General features: G+C 42.1%; 1 protein-coding gene across 4 annotated transcripts in view; it reads right to left on the minus strand.

Annotated features, from left to right (window-relative positions):
• DLG2 (discs large MAGUK scaffold protein 2) overlaps positions 1-19,107 on the minus strand; it is a 2,548,136-nt gene that overhangs the window by 37,798 nt on the left and 2,491,231 nt on the right. For 2 of the 4 annotated variants that reach the window (XM_029602228.1, XM_029602230.1), the window contains one exon: positions 8,306-8,347. The exons of 1 other annotated variant lie outside the window; for it this stretch is intronic. In XM_029602228.1, the coding sequence (XP_029458088.1) occupies positions 8,306-8,347 (42 nt within the window). Of the gene's footprint in view, positions 1-8,305; positions 8,348-14,708; positions 14,755-19,107 lie in introns of all 4 variants that reach the window. One more of the 4 variants, XM_029602229.1, reaches the window with a different exon arrangement.

Here is a 19,107-nt window from a genome sequence, read left to right on the forward strand (position 1 = left end):
TATTCCAAGGATGCTGGTTAGGTCTGCACTTCAGATCATTCCTTTGCTTTCATCTTTAGCAGTTACATGAGGAAGACTCTGTACCACTTGCAGCCTTTTCACTCTCATCCCGTTGCAGTTTTGTTTCTCAGTTGTCCCATATTTTCTGTACGGCAAGATGAAACATGAATCACAAAGTAACAGGATGGGATGTGCAAAGCCAGGAGTTGTTAAAGTATCACTAATGAAACATTCCCTATTTGAGTGCACCTAGCAAGGCAGTGCCCTGTGCAGTATAGGCTACGTTTAGGTATCCGTGCACCTCCGTTACCACTTGTAAAAATTCAGTGCAACAGATTAGCGTGTCCTCCTTTGCAGAGGGGTAGGAGAGGAGTCACGGGGATGAAAAACCTGTGTGACAAAGAATACTGTTGGACAGATTGATTGTTACCCTAATTACACCTCTGACAGGTAGTCTCTTTTTAGGGGTTTTATGTGATCCTTGGAAGTCTTTGAAATACGGTCTGGAAGTAACTAAGAAGTAAAAGGGTAGCCATGTGAAGCCGCTGCTGATCCACGGCACTCAACAGAGCTGCTTCAGGCAGCTCTGCCTCCCACCACTGCCATGATACCTTTCAGCAAAAGACAAACTGCACGTAGATTATATGGGGTCTATTTTTATAGGAGTTCTGCCTGTATCTTCCTTGTGTCCACCAAGCAGAGAAAGAACAAGCACATAGGTGAAAAATATGAGATATATGCTTTATATTCAGTATATATGCATATATCATTTATATATATAATATGCTTAATCTCTGGAAAGTGGTGTCTGTGTGGTGGGGCCAAGTGGCATGCCCTGCATGACTCTGGTGGGTATGCGGGCTGGATGGAGGCCCCCAAGTGATGGAAAATCAATGGGGCCGCACAGGACCAGAGGAGGCTGCATGGGCTGGCGGGAGACCTAGCGCAGTTGGCTATCAGCGGGCCGTGCGGGCCGGAGGAATGTCCAAGCGCGGTTGAGAATGATGGGGAGAATTTCACCGGGTGCGAGCTAGTTGTTAAATGATTTGCTATCTCCTTTTATTCCCTGGCATCTTCTTTCACTACCTTTGCATTTCTATCTCAATCAGACTCCTGGTGAGGCTAGACATCATGAACCCTTCATTTGCAACTACCCAGGGGTTTTCCCCAGGGAGTCACTTGTCCCAGTTTCTCTATATTTTAAGGTGTACTATGGGAATAGAACAAATTCTCTCATGGTTGATTTTTAGCTTTGGTGCTTCTGCTTATTGTTTGCATTTTAAATCTATGCTGTTTGCCACCTAGAACTATTTGGAAAGGTGGTAAAGAAAGTGAATAAATAAATAACCTCATAGATTTCCTACTTTGCTTTTCATACGCTGAACCAGTGGTGTCAAAAGCACCAGTTTGTCCCTTCTCGGGATACTGGAGTCTGGGAGAGAAGATTTATTATTTTCAAAATTATAACAGGATTTTAAAATGTTGATAGACGAAACCCCTCCCTACCATGCTTTCAGGTGATGATCTTAACCCCCTGTTATCACCACTTTCTATGTGGTATGGGGAGTCATGGCATAAAATTACAAAAATATAATCTAGGAAAATGGCAAAGAATTTCATAAACTGGATAATTTAAAACTCTAAATGGAGTTAGCCAATTTCAGAAATGTGTATAAGAAGGGAGTGGGGGTAGTGTAATGTATGATCCTTCCTATAGTTTTGCATTGTTAGCATCACTAGATTCCTACCTACTTCTTTCTGAACTCATGCTGTTCCCCTAGCCCCCTTCTTCCCTCCCTCAGATAATAAAATTCCTTGGAAAATCACCTTTCCTACTGATATTTTAATTTTCAGTGCAAGGCCTTAAAAGTTTCAGTCAGCAGTCTCCCCGTTTGCTGCAGGATTATGCAGCCAAAGTGTAAAAATAAAATAGTGGGTCAGAGGTAGCGCCATATCAGAGTCCCTCCTCTTGGTTAGGATAAAAGTCTCTGGGTCTCTCTGGCCCCTCTGAGGTTCCCTGATCCAGTTGCTTTTAAGTCTGATGGTTGCCAGAGGATATGGTGAAAGCTATTAAAGTAAGTGCATTTTAAAAAAGGATTGGACAAGTTCCTGGAGGAAAAGTCCATTAACCATTGTTAAGGTGGAGCTGCAGAAATCCATTGCTTATTCTTGGGATAAGCAGCTTGGAATGTATCTACCCCTTGGAATCCTGTCAGGTACTTGTGACCTGGCTTAGCCACTATTGGAAACAGGATACTGGGCTTGATGGACCGTGGGTCTGACCCATTATGTCAAATCTTATGTTCTTATGTCTCTAGTGGAAATGTGTGCCCTTGCGCCACTTTGAAAGTTACCGTCATTGAGCGGGAGTCTGTGGGCCGTACCTGCCCCTTTAAGGGAAGATTTGGAAGAATTGGACTGTGTGTTAGTGTCCCAGTGTTCCTAGGGAAAGTTTGGCTACACCTCCTGAGGTGTTCCATCAAATATCATGGCTTGCCGACTTCACCACAAAATGTGATAGGCGATTTCCATGTGCAAACCAGGTCATTTAAATGCCCACGTTGCGCCTTGTTTTTTGGAAGGTGGCTAATGAGTGGGATTTGTAAAGCCTCAAGTTATCCCCGTGTACAGTGCCAGTGCGAGGTTGTCCAGCCGCCCTACGCGGTGACGTCCTGATGACATCGTATTCCTTCTTTTTCGCCCCCTCCCCTCCCCCCGAGTCACAGTGCCCATGTCACCAGAGCTCCCTCACTTCGCTGACCAACGCATCCCAACGCGCGAGCCCTAGTTTCAAACCTGCTGCCCAAATCCTTTGCGAGGAGAATTAGCCTAGTGGTTAGAGCAGTGGGCTATGAACCAGGAGACCAGGGTTTGAGCCCCGCTGTCGCTCCTTGTGACCTTGGGCAAGTCACTTTACCCTCCATTGCCTCAGGTACAAAAAACTTAGATTGTAAGCCCTCTGGGGATAGAGAAATACCTACAGTACCTGAATGTAAACCGGTGTGATATCTCAATTGAGATCGAATGTCGGTATATAAAAATAATAAATAAATAAAAAGAATACTGCCCTCGCGTCCAGCTACGGCGTCCTGGGCAACTGCCTAATCCACTGAATGCCTCGCACTGGCCCTGCTTGTGTACCATGCAAACCAGCTTAATTAATCTACTTGATTGTAACCAATGAAAAAATATGAGCTAAATCTAATTAAAGAATAATTTTATATATATATATGAGAGAGAGAGAGCGAGCTATCAAATATTTATTTGTTTGGAGTTTTTTGGCTACAGAAATAATAAGTAGTTATGGAAGTTGGAATGTTTTTCTGATGCTAAAAAGAAAAGCACTTTACAGCTTTTAAGTGCACAGAGGTAAGGATCTGTTCACAGGATGCTTGCATAGAACAAAGATTAAGAAACAAGGAGACAACGTAGCCAGGGTCATTAAAAACTGCATCAAAATTAAAGGCGGCAATTAAAAAAAAACAAAAAACCATGATTAAACAGCAGCTATTTAGATTAGTTTTGTTAATAAATAGTTTTAGAATAGGTATGTCATACAGATCTCCAGCCAGTAATTACATCTGTGAGACTGAACGATGGGCACTTTGGCTGCCTACCGTTTTCTCATTTGTGTCAGGGAGACAATCAGCGGCTGAGGTTGCACGCAGAGCTGCTCAGCATTTTCTTTTTGTATCCTGTTGCTTTCATGTAAGTATCCATGCTTTTGCTGTTTTGTCTGTAGCTGTATCTCCTGGTGACCTCTGCAGCTGGGAACTCAGGAAATCAGCATGAAAGGACTGGTAAATTAACCTAGAACCTCTGGCTGGCTCCCCAAGATGCGAGAACGAGAGAATCCTCGGCACCTCAATCAAAAATCAAAGAATCTTGGGAGAATGCTGCGAGAGAACGGTCAATAACTCTTTACTCACTCCCCGGTGAGGAACTAAAGGGCTTGTTGTATGGTGGTGTGATCCACCTCTTGCCTGCTCTTCATTCTCATCACCCTTCTTATATTTACCCTTAACTCCATCTTTTTCTTGCTTTGCCTTCCTCTTTTCTCTTTATTCCACCTCTCCTCTATTTTGTTTTTTTTCCTCCCCTGTTCCTATTGGCTTCTTCCTCAGACCTCTTTTCATCTCTCTCAATGTGCATTAAAGATGAATTTTAAAAGCTAGACGCATGCCAAAATCGGGAGATGGGTGTACATCTAGCACATGCGCATGTCTACCCCACTTTAGAAACCACCCACATGGGCGCACAAGTACTGATGTGCGCATCGAGCAAAAAAAAAGGGGTGGAATGTGGGCGGGGCATGGGTGTTCTGAGGCGGGGCCAAGAGATATGCGCGCATGTACTTATGCGCTTGGGTGCGTGCCGAGGTATATTGCAGCACAAAGTTACTTCTGCTATGGAGGAGGTGTAAGTCTGAATAAAACAATTTCGAGCCATCTATTAAGTGCTTGAGGGCTCTGGGTTAACTGGGGAGCGTGCAGGCTAAAGAGCCAGGGGGGTCTGGAGAACCTAGCTGTAGACTGGGCAAACTGGTGCATGAACTGGGGAAACTGGTCATGGGCTGGATGCGCGCCTGTTCAAAGCCGATGTTACGCTTCTGTGCGTGTACAAAGTAAATATTGGGAGAACACACACACGCAAGGCCTATTTTATAATATGTGTGCGTATGTTGCCATATGTCCTTATACACGTGCATAGGGGCGCCCTCATACCCTTTTTAAAACTACCGTCACTGTCTGATACCTAATATCTATACCCCTACTTGAAGCTGATTGGAGGGCTCATGTTATGGTGGCTGATTGGTTGTCTCCTTCAGGCATACTCTGAGGAGGAAAGATCCACTAATTGCAGCCGTAACCCCTACTGAGACCCAAAATGTGAAGGTGGTATAGTCTGGTCAGAGCAAGCCACTGAGGGTCAAAAGACTCTTGAGCCCACTGATTACATTTGTGACCTGGAATAGAAAACTTATCTTTCTGTGCCATTGTTTAACAAACTGCAGTTAATAATAATAACTAGAGCTAGTGCTCACGTCTGGCTGTACAAACCCTCTTATACAGTGTGCAACCCAATGTGGATGGCCATAGGCCCACACATGACTGAATATATATTTCTGAAGTGCAATTATTGAAAATACTTTGGCATTCTGTTTGGATGAAAAACTAACATAAAGTACTAAGTATTTATTATTACTACAATAACCACTACTTTAATAATAGAGTAGCATACAAATTGTATTGTGGGCTGTTTTTCTGTTTGGTTCATTCATTTTTCTGGGTCCTTGGTCATACATTTTTTGGGGCACCATTCCCTGGAAAAGCAGTCTAATCATTAAAAACAAAGGCTGAAAATGAGTAGATTCTTCAAATTTGGAAGAAGGATTCTGTTTTGCAGCAATTTGTACGTTTTAAAAAACCCCCAAACAAAACCAAAACCCTGATCTATTCTCAAAAAACATATCAAAAGCTCTATTGTATAGTACTGGAACGTGACTTCCTCAGATTACATGGATAATGTCAATGCAAGATGAGCACCTTACTATGAGTGGCCATTTTTATCTGCCGAGCAAATGACTTGAAATGAATGATCAGGCAATTCAAGAGAAGATATAAATGTTGAAAGAAGTATACTTTTCTGTTGTTTTCTTTCCACGTCAGCACCCTTTCATCTGTTAAAATACTGCCTTAATTTTGTTCACTTTTTTCCCCCCAAAAAAATATTTTGTTCTCAATTGGTAGTAGGAGACCAATGAAAACAAAGTCATAAAAATGTTTGGCTTTTAGTGTGGACGTGTCCCACATCATGATTCCCATGAAAATATATCACAGCTGCGAGCTGCCAAAGGTTTCTCCTTGCTTTCTTGAGTTGTTAGATGTTGATTAGAAATAAAACTATGTAGACAGAAAAAAACTATCCCAGAGGACGAGAAAAAGAGCGCTAATGTTCAATGCGTATAAAAGAAGATCAAATCTTTATTAACACTTTTTCCAAAACTAAAATGAATGAGCACCTATAAGACTACATTTTTAGCTAAACACAAATATTCTTTTACATATAAACCTACATGATGTCTATAAAATCCATTTTTTATCTAGACATATAACATGAACTGCATTGTATCAATGTTAGCCACTATGCCAAAATATGCAATGGATATCCACATATATCCTAGACATTATCATTATATAACATATGTGACAAAACTCTCACAACATGTTCATGGTCATTTGTCTTGGTGAAAAATTTGCATCCTGTATTAAATGTGGATGCCTCCCAAAGCACAATTAAGTTGCAAGTCAATTATTTAACTAAGAGGTCATAACCTTTAACAGTTATAGATGAGTATCAGAAATTCATTAGACAGAGATGTGGAACCCCTACCATCTCACTTGTACTCTACCACTGTACATTAGTTATAGGCTACTGAACTGCACATCCTTGGTGTGATATAGAATCCCTATATTTGATTATGAGTTGATGTACTACATAACCTAGGTATGATGTCAAATCCCCGACATGACCCTTGTTTTGCCGATGCCGGCTTCCTCAGGGGGAACCCCTGACACAAAGAACATAGTGAAATCTCTTATGGGCTCCTCTCAATGGACAGAAGGAGCCGTCTTGCCAATAAGTCCTGATCATCAATTAAAATACCAAGGCTGTAAAAGATGTTGCATCCAAAACGGCTAATGAAAGCGCCTAGTACAAACGAGGTGCGTTCACAATATAGATATCGCCTCTATGTGGAGGGACCACCCAAGCTAGTCGCCTGCCGTGTTAGTGACAAGGCAGACTTCTATAAAGCCCGAATAGTTGTTGCTGCATAAAGGATTATTAACCAATGGTAGTGTCAGCACGCTTCCAGATGGGGCAAACATTGCGATTTAATCATATCTGGTTTTCTAAACATAAATCATGATTAAAACCTTCCTTGCACTCAACAAGCTTAACTGCAGGAATTGAAAACAAGGCTTCAGTTCCAAATGAGGATATGTAGTACATGAACTCATAATCAAATGTAGGGAATCTACATCACACCAAGGATGTGCATTTCACCATCTTATAACTAACATGCACAGTGGTAGAGAGTACAAGTGAGGCGGTGGGGTTCCACATCTCTGTCTAATGAATTTCTAATACTCATCTAATACTGTTAAAGGTTATGATCTGTTAGTTAAATGATTGACTTGCAACTTAATTGTGCTTTGGGAAGCATCCACAGTTAATACAGGATGCAAAGTTTTCACCAAGACAAATGACCATGAACATGTTGTAAGTGCATTCAATGAGATTTTTGTCACAGATGTTATATAATGACATTATTGTCTAGGATATATGTGGATATCCACTACATACATTTGGCATAGTGGCTAACATTGATACAATGCTGTTCACTTTGCTATGTCATACGTGTAGGTAAGAAATGGATTTTGTATACATCATGTATGTTTATACGTAAAAGTGTAGTTGTGTTTAGCTAAAATGTAGTCTTATAGGTGCTCATTTATTTTATTTTTGGAAAAAGTGTTAATAAAGATTTGATCTTCTTTTTCGCATTGAACATTAGTGCTCTTTTTCTCATCCTCTGGGATAGTTTTTTCTGGCTTTAGCTGTGCACTTTACACAACATATATATTGCCTTATTTCTAGTACTTTATATAATTAATAATTTAACTGTGTTTGTTGCCAATGAGTTTTGAAACCTTGTTCATGCCTAGAACATTTGGGAGGAACCTATAGTACCATATGCAGAATATCTGTGTATGCATAAAGAAACTGTCACAGAACTTGGTGGTACAGATGCAAGAGATAGGCCATGGTTAAAGTATGGCTCCCTTCCAAAGACTGCACATTTCTTTTTTGGACACAGGAAAGCTTTATGCTGTGGTGTGGATATGCTCTCAATCACAATACAGTTTATATTTGCAATGCTATATTTTCATAGACTTCTCTCACAATCATAGCCAAGGCAACCAATGCAACGACTTCTCAAAAAGTCAAGATTACCATGACCACTGTTGATAAAAACCGAATCCCCAGTCATGATCAGGATTTGTAGACGTACTTTAAAGGATAATTTAAAGCAATAATACATTTATTTAAAATTCTAAAATTCTCACCTTTTTCCTATGAAATATTAGGCTGGGTTTGGTTGTTTTTGGTTTTTTTTTTTTTTATTTCAAGCCATTTGCTTTCATGCTCATTGAAAAAAATAGACAGGGAAAAGCAGCCACAAAAAGAAACCACAAATCAATGCCAAAGGAAAGAGCCTCAAACAAACGCAGTGACTTACTGTAGCTACTTTCGCTATCGCTGGCATTAGAGGATAGATGTTCTGCAAGAACAGTACAGCAAATTAAAGAATGCAACCAAGCACCATGAAGCAGCCTCAACCGTCACATTCATGCAAGTAGGCAGAAACATGTGCAAGTCGAAATAAAGAAGAAAGAGAAGTCCATTCTGAAAGTATGAAATATTGTGGGAAATAACGATGAAAGCTTTATCTGTTTCTGTAATGGGACATTGAAAAAAAATACCTTGTACGGAGTCACTGGTGCCTGCAGTCATACACCCAGGAAGATACCGGGTCAAAAAGAAACAACTGCATTTCTGTATGGATTCATATTGCTCTTCTACACTTTGCTGGATTTTATAACTCGTTTCTGTCATTAACTGAGAGATTCTTGTTTCTTTCCTCATAAGAAAGGGGGATAGCAAGCCGTTTTGATAACAGTTAACATTTTTTTGTTAGACCGATAGTTTTCATTTTCAGAATTGCCCCATTAAGCTGTACTTCTGGCTGATTTGCTTACAATGTACCCGCAGAACTGGGAGAGAGTCATCCCTATGGTATTACTGGAGTAATTTTCAGGACAAAAATTGCCCGGCTGTGATTTGGGGGCCAGATGTTGTGCCAGATGGAGGAGTGCTGTAGGCAGACTGTAAATAGATCTGGTAGAAGGAGTACAGTTAGAATTGCATAACAAAAGTCAGTCTTTTCCATACTGACCTTCCTTTTAAGGAACAACAGAGATCCAGGAAAGAGTACAGAGGCATCTTAGCAAAAGACTTACGGCTGCACTAACGTTTTTGTAACTTGGGGAAAAGCTTTAACTTCAGTGCTGATTTACCATGTAACCTAGGGTTACCAACTAGTGCCATTTTTTCAGCTCAAGCTCATCCAGTCCTGGTTTCACCATACTGCATGCAAGGGTTTGCAGTCCTGCTTTCCTTAAAAGGAAACCAATAGGGAAATTTGAACTATGAGCACATGCATGCATTGGGGCAAAACCAGGACTGGATCGACCTGTTCTGAAAGAAATGGAGCCATCTGGCAATCCTTATGTAACTTTTGACCTCCCAGTGTATTATTTTACCCAGCTGTGATTGGGCGCTAATGATAATCCTAAAAATATTCCTTCTCCCCTTTCCATTCATAAAAATAAATGTGAGCACTTCCATGTATGTGTGTTTGTGCTTTACGTGCTATCTATTATTGTAAAGCCCATTGGGATAAAAGGTGCTGAGTAAAATGATCATTACTGTATAATTCAAGAGACTAATCTGCATTAGTAGATTCAAAGAACTATAGATTGTCAAATTTATTTTCACCTGAATAAGGTGATGCTTGGTCACCAACTTTAAGATTATTGAATGAAGAAGGTACCAAATATAGAATTATAAAATGTACATATTTCCATAATATGCCATAATTCTCATCCATAATAATCTTTAGAGAATAAAATCCAGGAATAAAATCTCTTTGTGGAGAGGCTCATTAGTTGAAAATCAAGAATCAAATTTTCTTTGTCAGACAGGGCCTTCAGTATACTTGTAATTAATTTAAATGATAGAATATTAAAAACAAGCATTTTAAATTAAAGTATAAGAGCTATTGATAGTTCATTTTAAAAGCTATGGGGCAAATTTTAAAAGCCTACGCGCGCCGGGCCTATTTTCAAAAGGCCCAGCGGTGCGCGTAAAGCCCTGGGACGCGCGTAAGTCCCGGGGCTTGAAAAAATGGGCAGTCCGGGGGTGGGGCGGGGGCATGGCCAGAGGCAGGCGCAACTTATAAAATAATTAGGGGGGTTTAGGTAGGGCTCGGGGGCAGGTTAGGTAGGGGAAGGGAGGGGAAGGTGGGGGGGCGGAAGGAAAGTTCCCTTCGAGGCCGCTCTGATTTCGGAGCGGCCTTGGAGGGAACAGGAAAAGCCAGCAGGGCTCCCCAAGGGCTCGGTGCACAGAAGGTGCACTATTGTGCACCCCCTTGTGCGTGCCGACCACGGACTTTATAACATGCGCGCTGCTGCGCGCTCATGTTATAAAATCGGGCGTACATTGGTGCGTGCCGGGTTGTGCGCACAAATGTACGCCTGCGCATAGGTTTTAAAATCCGGCCCTATATTTTTTTTAAGGATGTCCATTTGTTTTAAAACAAATGTTAATCCAAACAAAAATAACCATTTTTTTTCATTGTGATAAATCCAAAATCAATTGTAAATGGCTTTGAAAACTCTGAAAATTGTTTTTATTCATTTTGGAAAACAGTGTGTACACTATTTGCAGATAACTTGCACTATTTACCACAAAACAAACAAAAATGAAATTAAACAACCCCCCTCCTCAAAATTGAAATTTGGATCAAAATGGCCAGAAATAAAAGAAGAAAACTAAAACAAAACGTTTGGCTGTATACACCCCTAATTAATTAAAAAATATTTCAAACTGGAATATTGCATTGTAAGGGCACTTGATTTAACTTGTGGTACAGAACCCTCTCACTGTATTGGAGTCTCAGGGCCTGATTCACTAAAAGGTAGATTTTTAAAGGGCCACACGCGCCCATAAACACGTGCTATTTTATAACCTGTGTGTGTAGGTTATAAAATACTCTCTCTGTGTGCATGTCTGGAGATGTATGCACATACATATGTGCAGATTGTGCACTGCTTTGCTACTGCTCCTTGATAGGTGCAGGAGTCCATCGTGGAGAGAGAGACCCTTTATAAGGCTCCGTCTGATACTCAATATATGGACCATTGTAAGGGGGCACTCTGATTTGGGGTGAGTTTTCAGGAGGTGGGATGGGTTAGGGGGGTTTTGTTACAGACACATTCAGCGGTATCCATTGTAAAATTGACCTCATTAAAGAATTTTTGACCTTATAAGAGATGAAAAGGAGTTGATTTGTACAATGCAGTTAGCAGAGACTGCAGTGTACAAATCAACTCCTCTTTTTAGAATTTTCATCACTTATAAGGTCTGGGTGGAAGGTGGGCATTCCGAGGCGGGCTGAGAAATGAACTTGTACCATCTTTACATGCTTGGGCGTGTGCCCAGTTCTAGTGCCACGCATATTTACTTCTGCTAGGAACCAGGTGTAAGTTTTAAAAAAAATAAAAAAATAGTGAGATCTGAGGGACTTAAGGGGTCTAGGCCAAGTGAAGGGGAATGCAGGCTATCTAATTAGGGAGGGTTGGCAGGACCTATCTGGTAACTGGGCCAACTGGTGAACGAATTGGTAAAACTGGCCATAGTCTGGACATTTACCCTTTTTAAAATTCCCCCATTTACGCGGTAAGATTGGGATTTGTCTGCCCATTTAAAATTGGGCGTACAGGGGTATGTGGTCAGCCTATTTTACTGACGCACAAGTGGCAATGTGCACTCGCACACCTGCTTGAAAGTTGTCGTCTTGCGCTTTTCTTCTGGGCTATTTGCACAACCCTGTTTAGCTGTGGGAGATGCTGATTGTGCCCGTTTTTCAGGGCACAGTATCATAAATCAAATCTGGAAGTACCTTGTGAGCAGCTTTCCTGACAATTTAAGACCAGTAGAAATACGGCTGTGCTCAGAAAAGTCACTTTGCCAAAAGGTACCATTTTTTTTGACTGAATTAAAGTTCTAAACTATAAAAAGTTTGCAGCAACTATATATATATATAAATACTTTTAAATTAAACTTTTCTAATACTCTTCCTGCAGGGATGTGAGGGTGACCCAGAGTTTCAAGGGAGACTTCTAGTCAGTCCTGGTTCTTGAAATTTCATCTCTGGTGCATTTAGATTTTTGCAGTCCTAATTCTCCCATATGCATTAGCACTATGAGCAAGGGCCAATTCACTTTTGTAAAATTATTGCAGGTAACCTTGCAAAAATAGTGCACAAGTTAAAATGAGCATTTCTGCCAGATTCAGAAGGCTAAGGACGTGCATATTACAGCCTGAAATCCAGATCAGTCACAGGCTATTTAACACAACAGGGATGTCACTCCAGGTTCACTGCATCCTTCAGTCATGACCGTTAAAATCTGAAATGTTATGACCAAGGTATGACAGATCTGTGGAAGAAGGTATAAATCTGGCATGAGCTCGTTTCATTTGATTATGACCCTAGATAGCCAATTTGACACGTGCTATTGCCTACATACTTCCTCTCATCGCACCCAATACTTCCTGCTATCAGAAGTGGGAAGCATACGTCGATGGACCTTTGATTTAATCTAGTTTGATAATTCATATGTTCTTATACATCAGGAGGTAATGTCAAAAAAAGCCACAACTACCCAAAAATCACCCTCTAAAAACTGAGTCATACCATGTCCCAGTTCCCCATGGTTCTCTTTTGAAACTGTCAGCATCATGTTCTGGATGGCTGGTTTCTATAAAACACAGATTGGTTTGACTGGGCACCAAGATGCAGTAACAAAGCAGTGCACATATGTATGTGCATACATGCTCAGCAGTGACGGAGGGTGAAACTGGCCATTGTCGCAATTGTTCTTTTTCAGGTAATTTTACATATTTCATATAAATTAAATATATCTGTTCCCAGACTACAAATGCAGATAAAGCTTTCATCCTTAAAGGGAAAGTCAACCATTATATGCTTTGTTAAAATGCAACTATTTTACAAGAAACAGAAAAAACTTCTTTTTGGTTTTGTGCATGAATATACATTCCTGTTATCTAAAGAATGTAGATAATACAATGGCAACATTTATATAATTTCACCTTCATTAACTGATGCCAAAAGAAAAAAGAAGAAGGATTTAAGGAAGGCAGAACTAGCCCATATATATGCAAATGGCATTGCCATGTTGCAGTCAGTCCATGAAGTAGATGAATACACGATTTATGGCAATCAGTAAACAGATAACACGACAGGATGTACATTTGAGTGCAATTAAGCACACCTCTGAGTGCTTTTCTTTACAAAGATTAAGCCAAGTATCGCAGGACATACTTGGACATGTATAACTTAATCAAGCAGGGCGTTGCATACTGCACTGTAATTATAAAATAGATGCACAGTAAAAAAAATAAAAAGGAAAACTAAATTCAGTATTTTAATGTTTCAAAACAGTTTATCTGTTTTGTATGTTCAACTCTCTCCCCTTGCATTTCTCTCAACGTAAATCACAACAGCACTGTGATGTCCTTAATAAGCACTAAAGCTGCCATTGTACTGGCTGGTGCCACTAATGAGCTTGACTTCTGAAGCAAACAGGAACCATACTAACGGCTACCTAATAGATCAATAACATTGCAGGATTTCCTCAATTCATTTTATAATTGCCTGTAAAAATGTGTTTTGTTTGCCTACTGCAACATGCCAAGGGTTCTGATGTGAACCAAGCTATGCGTCAGGATATATACAACCTTCCCATACTATTTTATACAGATAGGATCATTTTGGTTTTGTTTTTTTTTAATGATGTTTATCATGCAATCCAGTTATGCTCATCTGCCATGAAAACATAAGTATAATGTTTCAAAAGCATCCCTGCCAGCCAGTTAGTCTGTGGTTCCTGTATATTTGCATCCAAGAGCATATAATAATTAAGAAAAGGTGGCACCACCTATTTTGGAAGAATGAAATCCTTCTTGCCTGTAGAAGCAGACATTTTAGCCTTTGGTGCTTAAAAAAATAAATCACTGCAGATCATATCTGTTCAGTCATCTTGTACCACACTCTATTACTTACTGCATGGCACAAATGTATTCAGTCTTTGAATGATTTTATTTTTAAGGAGCAAACATCTTTAGTCACTGCCTTCCTATTGACTGAAGAGGTCCACTCTTCAAAGAATCTTCCCAAACTTTGTATTCCATTGCAGTTTCTTATTATTTTCCATTGGAAGCTCACAATTAAAATATTCAGTCATATGATAAGCACATCTCTTTTGCAAAGGCTGAAAGAGTAGTAGCAACATAGTATATACAGTATTTTATGCCTGGTTTTCATCTGGACAGAGGTAAATGTTTAACTTTCCCTTTAGATTAGCTTAGTGTTTTGCTTGAAAGTGCATTTTAGGTAACAGTACAAGCCATCATGGTGCTAACCTAGTGCAAAAATGCAAAACTGCCATTGGGACATCACATATCGTAATAAACCAATGTTGTCATTAGCACAAAAACAAATATATAAACATTTTTATTTTCATGCATAATAAAAACTGAAACATATTCCTTTGGCGCATTCACAGGACCTTATTCAAAAAGGATATTATTATTCCTCCTATAGAAAAAAAAAATCTTTACTGAATAAGGCCCGAAACTGGGTAATAAATAAAATTCTTGCCTATGCATGCTGGGAATGAAAACGCCCTCATAAATAAAAGGGGATCAACCCCCCCCCCCTGAAACAAGAAAATAAATTAAGATAACAGAAGTTAGAGTGACCATTCCTGGGAACTTACTCAGAGTCTTTGTTCCGTAACCGTCGTCACCTAATCCGGGGATGTCCTGCACAGCAGTCCCCAGAAGAGAGAGCAAGGCGAGAGGAAGAGCAGTTGCAGAAGAGGAAGGAAGAGGTCAGTGGAATTGAAATGGATAACTACCATGACAGACCGTGCTGACCGAGCAATCTGGATCCCAGCTTTTTCTTTACTGACACAAGTGTAAACTCTAATTCCGTTCTTGGAAGAGACAGTGACCGCTTCAGAGGCGGGTACTAGACATATATATATATTCTGGGTAGTGAGGATCAACATCAAATTAATTAAAAAAAAAAAAGCTAACCGAGGAGAAAAGTGGGCAAAATAAATAAATAGAAATGGCAGGCGATAAGAGTTCTTTTCCATATGGAAGAGGAGGGGATTGTAAAAATATGTTTTTGGTTATTGCTATGTTTTGAGGTTGGGGCTTGCTCTCTTTATTTTCCTTTGTATTTGTGTCATTTTATGTAGAACGTAAATGCATCCATTGACTGTGCATTACAGATGTGCTAGAGATTTAGCAAATGTTGCTTACCTGTAACAGGTGTTCTCAACGGCAGCAGGATGTTAGTCCTCACATATGGGTGACATCATCAGGATGGAGCCCAATCATCATCAGGATGGAGCCCAATCACGGAAAACTTCTGCCAAAGTTTCCAGAACTTTGACTGGCCTCTACTGGTCATGCCCAGCATGGCACTAATCCTGCAGCCAGCAGGGGTCCCCTTTCAGTCTTATTTGATAGCTACAGGTAGTGCCGAAAAATAAAACAACAAAACGTTAGGAACCCAACACCGCGGGGCGGGTTTCGTGAGGACTAACATCCTGCTGTCCTGTGAGAACACCTGTTACAGGTAAGCAACATTTGCTTTCTCACAGGACAAGCAGGATGGTAGTCCTCACATATGGGTGAGTACCGAGCTGAGGATGTCCAAACATGCACCAAATGTACCCAACGGCGTGCAACAGGCACAACAACTGGGGTGGAATTGGTAGAGGGCATCCAGAACCCCACCGGGCAGGCGGAAGGGTGTTGGTACATCATGTTGGAAATAGGTTAAACAGGATAGATTGGCCGAAGATGGAATCTTGTCTTCCGGCTTTGTCTAGGCAATAGTGGGCTGCGAAAGTGTGGAGAGAACTCCAGGTGGCAGCCCTGCAAATGTCAGGAAGTGGCACCGATCGTAGGTGTGCTACTGAAGTCGCCATGGCCCTCACAGAGTGTGCTTTAACACGGTCTTGGAAAGGAATGCCTGCTTGCTGATAGCAAAAAGATATGCAGTCCACCAACCAGGAGGAGAGAGTCTGCTTACCCACAGGTTGCCCTAGTTTGTTGGGATGGAAAGAGACGAATAACTGAGTGCTCCTCCTGTGGGCAACTGTACGGTCTAGGTAGAACGCTAGAGCCCGTTTACAGTTGAGGGTATGCAGAGACTGTTCCCCTGGGTTGGAGTGGGGCCTGGGAAAGAAGATAGGTAGTATGATGGATTGATTAATGTGAAACTCCGAAACTACCTTAGGCAAAAACCTAGGGTGAGTGCGAAGTACCGCCCGGTCCTGCAGGAGTTTAGTGTAAGGCGGATAGGTAACTAGGGCCTGTAATTCACTAACCCTGCGAGCTGAAGTGATAGCCAAAAGGAAAATCACTTTCCATGTGAGATATTTTAGGTCACAGGAGTGAAGAGGTTCGAATGGTGGTTTCATGAGCCGCCCGAGAACCAGATTAAGGTCCCAAGAAGGGGCCGGAGGACGTAAAGGAGGCTTGATATGGAGTAAGCCTTTATGGAAGGCGGCTACCGCACTGACATGCATTCTGATGGAAGAGGTCTTTAGAACTGATTCCGATAAATGCTAGAGATAGTACAAAAACCTTGGGATTGGACAGGAAAAAGGATCAAGGGATTGCGAAGAACACCATGATGTATACCTTTTCCACTTATAGGAATAAGACTTTCTTGTGGAAGGCTTCCGTGAAGCAAACAGGACACGAGAAACCATATCTGAAAGGTTAAGTGGTTGAAGAATTAACCTTTCAACATCCATGCCGTCAGGGACAAGTCCTGAAGATTGGGAAGGCGTAGACATTCGTCGTTCTGAGTGATCAGAAGCGGGTGCGTTCCCAAGGGAATGTGCCTGCGGATGGAGAGATCCTGGAGTATGGGAAACCACACTTGGCGTGGCCAGTGAGGTGCTATCAGGATCATGGTTCCCTTGTCCTGACGGAGCTTCACGAGAGTCCTCGAGAGAAGAGGAAGTGGAGGGACTGCATAAAGCAGACCGGCTGCCCACGAGAGGGAGAATGCACCTCTGGGCTGAGAGCGCTCGCTTCGAATGAGGGAGCAGTAATTGTCCACTTTGTGGTTCTGAGGGGACGCAAAGAGGTCTATTTAGGGATAACCCCATTGCTGGAAAAGAGAGGTTGCTACTGAGGGGTTGAGTGACCACTCGTGTGGTTGGAAGACACGACTCAGTTTGTCTGCCAAGACATTGTGTACTCCCGGCAAGTAGGTGGCCCTGAGGTACATCGAGCGGGAGAGTGCTTCCGACCAAATCTGCGCAGCTTCCTGACACAGAAGGAAGGAGCCTGTGCCTCCCTGCTTGTTGATGTACCACATGGCCACCTGATTGTCCGTCTGAATCAGGATAACGTGATTTGATAGAGAATCCTGAAAAGCTCTGAGAGAATATCGCATTGCTCGAAGCTCCAGGAAATTTATCTGGTGTTTGGCTTCTTCTGGAGACCAAAATCCTTGTGACTGCAGATCGTTCAAATGAGCTCCCCAGCCGAGGTTGGAAGCATCGGTGGTGAGAATGAGTTGAGGATCTGGCAGATGAAAAGGCAGTCCCTGGAGGAGATTGTTCTGATCTTTCCACCAGGCGAGAGACAAATGGAGTGCGTTGGTGATGTGGACAATGGTTGACAGAGGCTGAGTCGCTTGAATCCATTGTGACCTCAGAATCCAATGCGTGACTCTCATGGCCAGGCGGGCCATTGGTGTGAGATGGACTGAGGACGCCATGTGTCCGAGAAGGACAAGGAATTGTTGAGCTGTTGCTGTATACTGATACTGCAACTGGTGAGCGAGAGATACGAGGATTTGCACTCGTTGATGAGGTAGAAAGGCTTTTGCCTGTACGGTGTCCAAGTCTGCCCCAATGAACGACAAGGTCTGCGATGGGACTAAATAGGATTTCTCGTAATTGATGAGAAATCCTAGAGAAATTAGAGTGTGTAGGGTCAAATCCAGGGACGATCGAGTGGCTTGCTGGGTTGGGGCCCTGATTAACCAGTCGTCTATATAGGGGTAGACGTGAACACCTTCTTTCCTGTGAAAAGCTGCGACAACCACGAGACATTTGGTAAAGACTCGTGGTGCCGATGCTAGGCCGAATGGAAGCACTCGGTATTGATAGTGCATTGGGCCTACTAAAAACCTGAGATACTTGCGATGAGCTGGAGATATCGCAATGTGGGTGTATGCGTCCTGGAGGTCCAGAGAGCAGAGCCAGTCTCCTCTTTGTAGAAGAGGTAGAAGCGAGCCCAAGGTTACCATCTTGAACTTTTCCCGCTGGAGGTACTTGTTGAGGGCACGTAGGTCCAGAATTGGACGAAGCCCCCCGGATTTTTTGGGGATCAAAAAATACCGGGAATAGAACCCTAGGCCTTGTTGTGAAAGAGGGATGGGTTCTATGCTTTTAACTGGAGAAGAAGGGAAACCTCCTGCTCCAGAGGGACAGAGTGGTCGTTTACTCTCCACGCTTGTAGAGGTGGTGATTCCGGTGGAAGAGCAAGAAAGTTCAGGTGGTAACCCTGAGCAATGATTGCTAGCACCCATTGGTCGGTTGTGATTGATTGCCACATGCTGTGAAAGTAGCACAATCGACCTCCGACTGGTATGGCTGGCAGAGGGATCAGGCTGCTGCTCTCCAAGGCAATGTCAAAAACCTGAAGCAGGCCCCGGCTGGGGAGCTGCTTGTGGCTTTTGCTTCCGGGGCTGGCGAGGCTGAGATTTCTGATAAAGCCTCGTAACTCGGGACCTTGTTGGTGGAGGATAGTACTTCCTTGGGCGGAAGAATGACTTCTTAGAGTCCTTCTTGAAGGGCTGTCTTGAAGAGAAGTCAGAAGGTATCGAAGAGAGCTGTTTCAGGGTCTCATGATGGTCCTTTAATTCAGCCACTATTTGCTGAATCTGTTCACCGAACAGATTATCTCCTATACAGGGCAGGTCAGAGAGCCTGTCTTGTACTTCTGGGCGAAGGTCAGAAGACTTGAGCCAGGCCCAGCATCTTGCCGAAATGGAAGTTGCAGACACTCTAGTGGAGGTGTCGAAGATATCGTAAGCTGTTCTTATCTCATGCTTTCCTGCCTCAAACCCCTTGT

The sequence above is a fragment of the Rhinatrema bivittatum genome, chromosome 5 (assembly GCF_901001135.1).
Source record: "Rhinatrema bivittatum chromosome 5, aRhiBiv1.1, whole genome shotgun sequence".
Lineage (NCBI taxonomy): Eukaryota > Metazoa > Chordata > Amphibia > Gymnophiona > Rhinatrematidae > Rhinatrema > Rhinatrema bivittatum.